We start from the raw sequence: 12,766 nt of genomic DNA on the forward strand, positions 1-12,766 counted from the left end.
TGAACAGCTATGCTCCTAATACAAGGGCACCCACATTTGTAAAAGAACTATTAACAAAGCTTGAACCACTCATTGATCCCCACACGTTAATAGTGGGAGACTTCAACACCCCATTTTCACTGAAGGATAGGTCTTTGAATCAAAAACTAAGCCAGGAAATAACTTCATTAACCAATGTCATGAATCAAATGGATTTAACAGATATCTACAGAACTTTCCACCCAAACGAAAAGATTATACCTTCTTCTCAGCACCCCATGGAACGTTCTCTAAAATTGATCACATAGTAGGTCATGAAGCAAGCCTCAACAGATACAAGAAGATTGAAATAATACCTTGTATCTTATCAGATCACCATGGTCTAAGGCTGGACTTCAACAACAACAGGAATAACAAAAAGCCTACTCACACGTGGAAACTAAACAACTTTCTACTTAATGACACGTGGGTCATAGAAGAAATAAAGGAAGAAATAAAAAGACTTCCTGAAATTCAATGAAAATGATGGAACAACATACCCAAATTTGTGGGACACATTGAAAGCAGTGCTAAGAGGAAAATTCATAGCACTAAGTGCCTTTAAAAAGAAAATGGAAACATCCCACATAAACAACTTAACAATACATCTGGAAGCCCTAGAAAAAAAAAAAGAAGCAGAAGAACTCACATTCGACAACACAGCAAGTATAAATGGTTTTTAAACAAGTTATTTCCTTCTAGTAAGTCTGCAGCCTTGGATACAGCCATCCACCTAGCTGATTTCCATTGAACCATTTTTGCTGGGTTAAGGAGTGAACAGAATGTGGAAATGAAGAGGAAAGGGAACTTCTCTCTGCAGAAGAGACTTCCAGCTGATTCTATAAGTAAGTAGAAATTTCTGGAGCCCACACTTCACAATGTATAACTCCAAATACAGACGTCCCTACTTATTACAACAAGACCATCTACAAGAGCCTTTAAATAATATACTCTAACCCAACAGGGGAGTATACATTAGAGTAAGAGTCTGCTCATGACAAATGGGTATTTGATATTGAGATACACTATTCTTGATGTCAACTAGGTCTAGTTCACTGGCAGTGTTGCTCATGTCAAATGTCTTTACTGATTTTCCGTCTGCTTGATCTATTACTATAAGAAGAGTGGTGAAGGTTTTAGCTATCATAGCAGATTTATCTACTTCTCTTTGCCTCACAAATGTTTTGCCTCATGTATCAAACACTGTTGTCAGGTACACATATGTTAAGGCCTCAGTGTGTCGTAATATAACTACTTCTTTATCATTTTCCAATGTTCTTTTGCCTCTGTTAAATTTGTTTATTGGTAAAGAGAGAATAAGTCTGATACAGAAAAAAAAGCTCATTACAGCATCTGATCTGGCCTGCTAAATCATACAAACAGAGAACAACGGGTGCAGGAAGAGTGTTGAGCATTTTTCTGTAATATACTATTTTGTCTTGCCATTTCTACTGGAGCAAACGTTAGGGCACTCAAGATGCTAGGGATAAAAGGAGAACTTAACATCAGTCCTTACATCATTTCCTACTGTAACTCAGCACCCAGTGAATGAAATATATCACAAAGATCTTGAGGAAATGTCCACAAAATTATTATCAGTTGTGGCTCTACCATTAAAAGAATTACAAACAATTTACTGTGTCTATGTACTGATAGACTTAGCACTATAAAATGGCTTTATATGGCTTTTGTAAAAATGGATTATTACAGTTTAAATACAAACTAATTTAAGCTTGTTCCTTCTCAAAAATGATTTTGTTCATTTCTATGTTAGGCCTAGTGACAAACATAGTTGTGACAAGAGACTAATAATCAACACTCAAAACCTTATAAACATGTTTCATAGAATACAAGTATCTGTTGTTAGCAAGCCCAAAGATCAAAGTTCAAGCCCCAGGAGGACCCACAAGGTGGGAAAAAAGAACCAATTCTCACAAACTGCCCGCTTGGCCTACACATGGAAGCACTGGCACACCTATGCCCACACACATATTTATGCACACACACACAAAAATGTAATTTACATAAAGCCAAGACACAAAGAAGGGACTGAAGGATGGTAAAACATAGGTAAACAGAAAGTAAGTGGAAGAATTCAGCGGGTAAAGAGGCTTCGACAGAGAGGGAAGTGGGTAGAACTGGGTATTGGAGGAGGATTAACCAGGATAAAGGGAATATAAAATGCCCATATGGAGAGTAAGACATGCGCACACATCCAATAGAAGCTTGACTGTATGGGAGTTAATCAATTGCCCTCTAATGTGATTTAAGTCTCATGGGAGGGGCAGCAGAGAATGGGCTATTACCTGCCCAACAATCCAGCTTTGAAGAGGCAGCTGACCCATGGCGGGTATTTCTGATGAAGTCTGGGAAGTGTATTCCCGGTGGCAGCAAACTGCCTTCTAAATACCTAAGCATATGCCCAAAGCAAAAGCATCTCCCAGCCTTATCAGAGAAGCCTCTCATTCCAGTAAGTGGTGGTGAATGCAGACTCTGCCCAGGATGCACAGAGCAGAGCAAAGGTGGTGCGCTCAGCCCTGAACAGTCACTTGTACAGCCCTCTCTGAAGCTCAGGTAACGCTGCAGAATAGGGGCCAGGAAGCATGTAAGAGCTGCATCAGGAAGAGGTCTGAAGGCCTACAAAATGCATTCTCTAGACTCAACATAACCAAGGCAACCATTAACTCACAACAACTGCAGTTACCTGAACTGGGTCCAGAAACAACGGCCACATCAACAACCAGTTAAGGAAAAGGAAAGTGTTCACAGGGCCCTGCCTTATTAGAACCTAAAAGAACCTCTGAACTACTGCTTATTGACAGTCTGGAGAGGGCAATTGCCGTTGTTAGTTGTGCACCCACCATGCTCCAACAGGCAGTTCTAAACCCATGGTCACAGAGATGGCCCTGGTTAGTCTAACAGAATGGGCAGGAACATGAGAGTGGCATTTGTGGGGATGGAGACAGGAGGACAGGGGTGCTAGGGAGGTGGAGTATAGGATCACTATTGTGGCATGCATATACAGAATTGTTTTTTAAAAAACTTATTCTGGACAAATAATAAACAGCACAGAAATGATATACTTCCAACAAAGGAAAGAGTCTGTTCTGTAGGCTTCACAGCATTTTTATAAGAAATGTCCGGCATATGAGTAACAACGGAATTGCAAAAGAAAAATCAATAGAAGTAAATCTAAAGGTGATCTAGAAACTGAAATGAGCAGAAAGTCACGGTTGTACTAGGATAAATATTGAAAGAAATTTAAAAATCATGGATACATTTTGGTAATTATTATTTTGTGTGTGAGTGCTACCTGCATGTATGTATGCCTGCATGTGTGCCTGGCGCCCAGAAGAGGCTAGGAATGAGCATAGGATTCCCCAGAATCAGAGGCACAGAAGGCTGTGAGACACCATGTAGGTACTGGGAATCGAGCCCAGGCCCTCTGGAAGAACACACAATATCTTTCCCACTAATCCATCTCTCTAGACCCAAAAACAGACTTTAAAAATGAAGAATCTCCAAAAGAATATGAAATTTTCAAAGAAGTAAACTTGATATTGTAGAATCAAAATAGCCATCAAATATATCAGATTTTTTAAACAGCAGGATTCAAAGGTAAGCTGGAAGACAATCAGCAGAAAATACTTAAAATAAAACAGCAAAGAGGTATTAGACTAGGAAAGATGCATAAAAGGCATGCAATGCGGTAAAAAGAAGTTTAAGGATACATCCATTTTCAATTGTAGAAGAAGAAATTGGGAGAAAAAGCTCAAGAGCCATATTTGAATTTCTAAAACTGGTCTTTAAGAGATCAGCTCCCATGTTTAAGAAGTTCAACAAATCTCAAGCTAGATAAAAACAAATCAAGGTGTACCTAGGCACATCACACTCAACTGATTAACACTGGACACAAAAAGGAAAACATAAATGCAGACAAGGAAAAAGATTCACAGTGATAACTGCAGAATTCTCAACCAAGTCTAATGATGATTAGAAATCTTGACTAAAATAAACCCACAAAAATGTACTCTGGCAGAAAAGACTTTTCCCTTAAGAAAAACAAGACAAGGAATAATAAAACAATATTTTATAAGTATGACATATGTAGAATGCTATTAAAAATTATGCCAATCAAATTCTATACTTTTTCTTTAAAAATATCTTCCAAAAATAAAACTTTTAAGAAATGAAAAAAAATCTCAGCCACACAGTGGTGGTGGATGTTTTAAATCCCAGCACTCAGGAGGCAGAGGCAGGTGGAACTCTATGAATTTGAGGCCAAGAATAGCCAAGGCTATATAGAGAAACTTTGTCTTAGAAAAAAAAAAAGAAAGAAAGAAAGAAAAAAAAAAGATGGTGAAATAAAAACAGAATTAAAGACTATATAACCCAAAAGTCAAAAAGAGGAGATGAGACAAATAGGAAAGAAATTTAGCAAGGTTAAAGAAGAGGGAAATCTAGTAATAGCATTAAATATATAAATTAATTTAAAGTGGAGCACTCTTCACATGTTCACATACGCAAGCTGAGTGCAGCAGGCAGCCCTAGGGGAGCAGAGAGTCTGACGAGGCAAAACCAGTGTGTCAACAGGCTGTTGGACGCAAAACACTGAGTTTGCTGCTTCTCAGACAGAAGGGGACACACTGGGAGTTTGCAGCCTTTCCCTGATCCAGGAGCCAGGAGCTGCGTGCACCCTGCACTCTCCACATAGGGGACCATCAAGAACAGCATTGGGATCCCAAAAACAGCGTTCTGACCTCCAAGGCACTGTTCTCTTCTGCTGATCCCCTTGAGGAAACCAGGTAGTCAGTGGCACCCTGCTGAATCCCGGATCCTAGGTGGCAGAGCTCAGCGGAATCTAAGTTCAGGTAGACAGTGTCTGCTAGGCCTGTAAACCAAGCGACTGCCCTGTGAAGGGGCTTGTCCCCTCGATAGCCAGCTTAGAAAACCCACGCCCCCCCCCTCCCCCCGTTGCAGATGCCTAAAGGAAGGGGTAAAGAACACAATCAACAAAAACCAGGACTGCATGGTTCCACCAGAAATCAAAAAAACAAAAAAATCAAAACAAAACAAACAAACAAACAAACAAAAAGCATTACCTGAAAGTAAAGGGCTGGAAAAAGATTTTCTAAACAAGTGGGGTAAGTGGGGAGGGCTGAGAGAGAGAACTGAAATCGTGGGGAGGCCTCTATGGGGTAGGGGATGCTGACCCTAGCTGAGACTCCTAGCAGCTGGGGATATGGAGCTTGAAGCGCCACCTCCTGCAGTCTAGCCCAGTCCTACTCGATACTACGCCAAGGGAGGTCGCCCCTTCTCTGAGAAGAAAGGGAGGGAGCGTGAGGGAAGCGGGGAGGAGAACAGGGAGGGGCTGGGAGGAGAGGAGGGAGGGGAATTTCCTACTGAGATATAAAATTAATCAACTAATTAATTACTGAAAAATCCTTAATTACAGAAGTAAACACCGAAACTTCAATGAGATGGTTCTACATACCAAAACTACTGCCAATAGCAAGTACTAACTAGGATGAGAGGAATTAGAAATGTGGTGCTTAATGAGTCCGAGGGATGGTAAATGTAAACGTGCATATGGGTGCATACACATTTGTAGAGGCCAGAGGTCAATCAGTATCAGACGCCTCCTTCCACCACGCTCTAACCATAGTGAGTTCATCTAGGCTGACTGGCCAATAAGCTCCAGGGTTCTGCCTGACTCTACGCCCCATCCTCAAGCCATCCCCAGGGCTGGGTGCACACTGCCGTACCTATCTTTTACAGGAAGACCCATGGTCAAGTCCACATGCTTGTGAGGCAGTAACTTCCTCACGTGAACAACCTCCCCAGCTCACCATCCAGCAGCTTCTTATGAAGTTAAATATGCACTTATCCAGCAACCTGTGTCCACGTTTTAAACAAGAAAACAAAACAAAACAACAACAACAAAAACGATGTCCATACAGAAACTTACAGGTTAAAGATTAATATTGATTTTGTTTGCAATTGGTAAAAAGTAGTAACTATCTCATGAATTTCAATAGATTAAAAAAAATTTTTTTTTCAAAAATAAAACCCCACTGGGGAAAGTGGAGTGGGGAGTTGGGTGAGCTCCTGGGAGTCTATAGGGTGACTCTAGCTGAGACTCCTAGCAAGGGGGTGGAGTGAGAGGGTTAAAGAGACTGAAATTGTCCCCTCCCGTACCCAGATAGGACTACCAGTGGAGGAAGGGGGACACCAACCCACCTATAAAACTTTTGACCGAAAATGTGTGTTACATATAAGAAGTGTAAGGATAAAGATGAACAAAGATTGAAGGAATGGCCAACCAATGCCTATAGCCTAAGTTGGAACCCACCCCATAGGACAGACACAGCCCCTGACACTATTAATGATACTCTGCTATGCTTGCAGACAGGAGCCTAGCATAACTGTCTTCTGAGAGGCTTCATCCAGCAGCTGATGGAAACAGATGCAGAGACCCACAGACAAACAAAAGGCCAAGCTAGGGGAGTTTTATTGAAGACTGGGAGGAAGGATAGAGGGAGCTGGAGGGGTCAAGGGCACGACGAGACCTACAGAGTCAACTAACCCAAAGGGGGCTCACAGAGACAGAACCAACAACCAAAGACCATGCACAGGCTGGACCTAGACCCCCTATACACATGTAGCAAACGTGCAGCTTGGTCAACACGTGGGTCCCCTAACAATGGGAATAGGGGTTGTCTCTGACTCTGCTGCCTGCCACTGGATCCCTTTCCCCTAGCTAGGCTGCCTTGTCTGGCCTCAATAGGCGAGAATACATTTAGTTCTGCTGCAGCTTGAGAAGCCAGCTTAGGTTGTTACCCCTTGGGGGACTCCCCTTCTCTAAAAAGAGATGGGGGGTGGAAATGGCAGGAGAAGGCATGAAGGTAGGACTGGGAGGCATAAGGGAACTGGGATCAAGATGTAAAGTGATTAAATAAAGGGAAAAAAACTGTGATATATGTAACAATTCACCACAAAAAAGGAAAAACATATACTTGGCAATAAAAAGCATAAAAATATGTACAAAATACTGATGAATCTCAAATGTATTATGGCAAGTAGAAGATGCCAGACCAAAAGCTGCATACATGATTTCATTTATGACACTCTAGGAAAGCAAAACATACTGGACAGCCAGCAGATAAGCAGGAGTCATAGTCAGGAGGCAGGGATAATTTCACTACAAGAAGCACAGAGTTCTGGGAAGAGGTAGAGTTCTGATAGAGCATGATGGTGATGATCGCATAATTATGACCAGTTACCAAAACCCACTGACCTATACACTAAAAGTAATAAATTTTCCTGTAAGGAAATTATTCATCAGTGAGTCAGACAATTGTGCAAATATATATACCTCCCCAACACTGATGCTCCTATACACTGTGTGTTTACATTTATATACTTCAGAGAGATGGTTTATAATTTTCTTTTAAATGTGTCACTATCAAAAAAACTGCAAATTATAGTTGGAAGGTTAGCTAACTGCTTTTAAAATTATTGTCCTGACCATGTCTCCTGGATGGGTGGTGGCACTCAGAGGAAGGACAGCAGGCTACCAAGAAGAGACTTGATACCCTATGAGCATATACAGGGGGAGGAGGTTCCCCTCAGTCACAGTCATAGGGGAGGGGAGTAAGGGAAGAATGGGAGGGAGGGAGGAATGGGAGGATAGAAGGGATGGGATAACCATTGAGATGTAATATGAGTAAATTAATAAAATGTATTCAAAAATTATTGTCCTGAATCTTAAAAACTCTCACTTCAGGCTTTTGATTTGTTTTCCAACTCCAATTTATATGCCTTTATCTAAAAGGAATGACTTACTTTTACATTTATTTGAATTAATACTCTATCTTCTGGCTTATGAATATATGTCTTATTATAAAAATAAACATCAAACTAAGTACGAAATAGTAGTCGGATTATAATACAGAAAAAAAGTCTCAATGCCAACAGGCAGCTCTACCGTTCGTGTCCTGGCTTTAATATGAAATCCCCATGGAAGGTGTACATATAGCCCCATCAGCAAGTCAACAGAAGAGCCCAGGAGACTTACATCCTAATGAGGGGAAATAACTGTGTATTTATTTTACTGAGTTCATGTGCCTATTTATAAAAATGTGCTCATCTATTTAATCTGTTTCTAGATTGCATTTACCTATATAAAGTATGTCACCTCTTAAAGTTGGCTCTACATTCAAATATAATTGTTAGGAATTTAATGTCAGTGTGCAAAAAGATAAAGTCTTAAGAGACCCTATGAGGGACTAGAGAGATGACACTTAAGGACAGCTACTGATCTTGCCTCTGAGCTCAGCTCCCAGCAAAGACATCAGACTGCTCACAACTGCCTGCACCTGCAGCTCAAGGGAATTTGATGCCCTCTTCTGCACTCTGCCAACACTGGTACTCATGAGCACAAACCAACACACAGATAAACATAATTTTTTAATAATAAAAATTAATATTGAAAGATATTCTGATTATTTTTCTGAAGATCAACTTGTATTAATAATAAGTTTTCCTTTGTACAAAAGCAAGATACTTTGTAGTAAGAAAAAAGAAAACCGAAATATCTGTACCAAAGATGGAGTGAGGAGAAAATTCAGTGATTATTCAGGAGCCTAAACTGAAAAAGGAAGAAAAATCTTCTCTACAAGAGAAGTCTCTCCTGAGACTTTTAATTGGTATTTTCTGGGTCAGTGCCTTTTCTGTTTTCGGCTTCGGAGGGTAAGAGTTCAGGTTGCGGAGTTATGCTGCCAGAAGTCAAAGGTGGTCTACCATTTGTTGAAAGGGTAATCTTGGGCAAATTAAATTACTCAACATCTCTATGATTCTTCATCTGTAAAGTGAATGAAAGCAGTACTAGAATCTCATAAAGATATCTTGAAATTTCAGTGAATTAATCTTTGGCACAGTACCTGGCATATGACAAATTCCCAATAAATGATAGCTATTACTAGCAATGCCAAAATTATCAATTTTTGCATCAAATCAAGAATAGTGAATAAGTTACATATAAACTTCTATTCAAAGATCACTACTTCCATAACCCTCTCTGATGAGCCTCTAATAAAAGGATGCAATTCAAGAAGTTATTGACCACTTTCTTGTCCCAGACCACTTAGTTCCTTGTTGAATAATATTACTGTGGCAAGTACTACCATCACAACTCATAACAAGAATGTGACTTCATTTGTTTTTGTAAAAATGTTAAGATCCAGCAGGCTTTGGGGGGAAAAAAAGATAAAACTGATGAAGAGGGCCTGGTGGCAGGCCTGGTGGCACACACCTTTAATCCTGTCAATTGGCCTCCCAGGCCAAGGCAGACAGATCTCTGTGAGTTCAAGGCCAGCCTGATCCACAAATGGAGCTCCAGGAGAGCCAGAGCTACACACAGAGAAACCCTGTCTTGGGGAGGCGGGGGGCTGATGAAGAAAAAGTTACCAAATATACTATGAAAAATCTGAGTTCTAAGCAACATGAAATGCAATGGATCGCAAATGGCAGAATTGAAAAACCAGGAGGCATCCTCTCTAATGCTCCACTCCCACTCATGAATTACGTTTCACACACACACACAAGTGATGTATATTCAACTCTTTTTCTCTATACCACGTGCTGGTAGCACCAATTACCATCTCGGATGTAAAAGTTTTTATCTCTGCATTTCTAGCCCTGCGGCTTTTTAAAGTGACCAAAAGTACTGTGCTCAGAGCCATTCTCAGATTGTTAAGTAAGAGAGTCCGAGTTGTCGGACAACCAGGAAATTCAGCGCCTGTGAGTTAAGATATCTATAAATAAATATCACCATTTTATCTTTTCAATGTAAACAGGAGACTTTGGCTTTCCAAACAATCGCTATCTTTGAAGAGCTGTGTCACAATTTTTAGCAGACTAGAAATAACGATAGTAATCACCCACATTCCAGATGCACTGTTTTATTTAACAATGAATTTTTGCTTTTCATCTTAAGAATGTAACTAAGACTGACTAAGCCTTTCAAAAATTATGTCTTTGTTGTAGACCCTAGAATAAAGAAATTTAGTGTGCACTAATTCAAATCACATAAAGTTTGTGTTCAATATTGTCTAAGTTGGAAACGAAACATAAGCATATAAATACCAGCTTTTATGTATTAATCCATACACAAAATGAGATTTGCAACCACATAGACATCTACATTGACTACATAGATGTATCGTTGATACTTTTAAAAAGTCATCTAAAATACTTAAATTTTTACAAATACAGTTTGTAGAAATTGTAAGTATTCTTCGACAGTAGAACGATGCCCTGTACCTAAAAGCCAAGCCCAGTATTTCATCAAAACCTACCGGAGAGACTCAGCCATTCGTCTCAAGTCTTCATTTTGTTGTTTTAAGCGTTCAAGCTTCGCAAGAATCTTGGAGAGTTCTCTGCTAGAGTGATCAGGGTGGTCATTATCTCGAACCAAGTGACCCCCTATATAAAACAACAAGGTCCCCCAGGCAAAAAGAATGAGCATAATCCAACGCCAGGAACCAGTCCATGCCCGCATTTTCTGAATTTCAACTCTGTCCTCTGTCTTCCTGGAGCTCAGAGAATTGGGAACATTGTACTCTGGTTCTAGTTAGCCACACAGGAAAACAGGTTTCTGCTGTGTCAATACATGATGCTTCAGATAGATTAGTCTCTCTGGTAATCCTGTGGTGACTCTTACAAAGAGACCTTCCTGGTGATGCAAGTAGCACGCTTTATTGTCCTGTGCTTCATGGATTCTACATGCTGTGGAAAGAGTAAGAAACGTGTTTAAGTTGTGTAAGGTACATAAGACAATGTAAATTGACATGCAATGAGTTCCAGAAAACCCCATAGTATTGTTTGCCCAAGAAGCTGAAAACAATTTAGCCAACCAGTAACAGGTAAAAAACTAAAGCTTAAAATCTGTACATGAAGCCAATCACACACATTAGGATTCTACCAGATAGCAAATTAGTTCACACCAAGTCTGGAAGTCTAAATGCCATTACTATCCTTTATTGACCTGTTCTGCAATAACTCTTATATAGGGACTAAAAGATTTTATCTTTGAATAATCAACCAAAATCAATTCAACTATTTATTTCAGGCTAATGTATTCATTTTCTAAAACAGAAAAACAAGTTCGCAGTATAAGTAAATTCATTACTACAAATCCTCATATCCTTCCCTCGCAATACTCCACCATCATTTCACTTTTTAATTTGCAAACTGTCTTATTTAGGATAAATTCTCAAACAGACTTTAATCTTAGAGAAACAAAGGTCATCATAACCATCAACCAGTTGGTAATCACACTAAGAGCAAATGTTCAAATAGATCAGGCTAAACCATTATTTTTTAAATATATTAAAAATACTAATTAAAAGTGGATATGAATAAGCATATTATATGCATGTGTGAATGTCACAATGAGACACATTTTTCTATTAATATGAACTAATAAATTACAAACTTACAAAAGAAGGCTAACACCAGTTAGACCCTTAGGTGACTGTGTCTTTTACACTCCAAATGTTCATTCTTTATCAGTTTCAATTACATGTTTGTTTATCATTTCTCAATCACTATGCTTAGAATTCTCTTAGAAATGAAATTATTTTCCCCCAAAGAACATATGAAAAATACAACAAAGTGATTGGACAACTCTAAAGCTATGGAAGAAAAATCATATAACCAGAAACAAAATTATATACTTCCTATAAAGAAAAGGTGGTAATAAGTTTACATATACAAGATTAAATATATAAAGCACATGAACACAAATTAAATTGTTATTAAGAGATTAAACAGAAATGTTGAAGAAAGGGAATTCCAAAAATCAGAGTACAAGGCTATTTATTTATCTACTTCTGAACCTCAATTTTTAAAATTGGCTTTAAATGACCAAAAACTCAGAGAAGAAACTCTCTCAAAAGAATGTCCTAGAAACACTATTTATTCTGGTTTCTGTTAAAATATAGAATGGGGAGGGAGACATATTCACTGACTATTGTTTGAAAGCAAAGTTCAAAAGGCACTAATCCCAATGACTGTTTTAATGTCTTCTCTACTACTTTAATAAATACTTTTAAGTCTACCAAGGGTACTTTCTGTTGCTGTTAAACTTTACAGTTTATATTCTCCCTTTCTCAAAACCCTGTGCCTCTTAAATCTAAGCTATCCCATGTATCACTCACACGAAGACTACAGTCTGTTTAACAGTTCAGGTGGTTTACCTCTCTAAAGGTGGTGGGATCTGGGAAAAAGGAGCCAATAAATGAAGTAAACTAAAATATCATGCAATAGATGTTCTTCAGAACATCATACAGTTTATACCCTGAAAGTTAAGAAGAGTCACATAAGGAAAGTGTACAAGCCACACATAGCAAAAATAGGTTTTTCCATAGAGGAATATAAACAAATAACAATAGCTAGTTATAATGAATATCTGCAGAAAACTCACTCCTATCCCCTAGACCTAGGAGGGACACTAAACACATTCCTATTTTTTTGTTTTGTTTTGTTTTGAAAAAACTGAGGTCACAAGACTCTTATCTTCTTTTCTTGGAGTTTTTCCACAAAAAAAAAAAAAAAAAAAAAAATTCCCCTTGCATGACTCCATCCTTGGATAGTATTCCAACACAGGTGAAGGATCAGTTAGTGAGATCTACTTTTCCACATATAAAGAAACAATGCAGACATTCAGGGCTTTCTGATTAAAATA

The 12,766-nt window shown here is 38.9% G+C and overlaps 1 protein-coding gene across 7 annotated transcripts in view; it reads right to left on the reverse strand.

The window, feature by feature from the left end:
- Nucleotides 1-12,766, reverse strand: part of FUT8 (fucosyltransferase 8) — a 203,874-nt gene that overhangs the window by 102,647 nt on the left and 88,461 nt on the right. For all 7 annotated transcript variants that reach the window (XM_084792306.1, XM_084792308.1, XM_084792304.1 and 4 more), the window contains one exon: nt 10,377-10,806. In XM_084792306.1, the coding sequence (XP_084648432.1) occupies nt 10,377-10,579 (203 nt within the window). In that variant the 5' untranslated portion in view covers nt 10,580-10,806. The remainder of the gene's footprint in view (nt 1-10,376; nt 10,807-12,766) is intronic.

The sequence above is a fragment of the Acomys minous genome, assembly GCF_964271855.1.
Source record: "Acomys minous genome assembly, chromosome: 8".
Classification (NCBI taxonomy): domain Eukaryota; kingdom Metazoa; phylum Chordata; class Mammalia; order Rodentia; family Muridae; genus Acomys; species Acomys minous.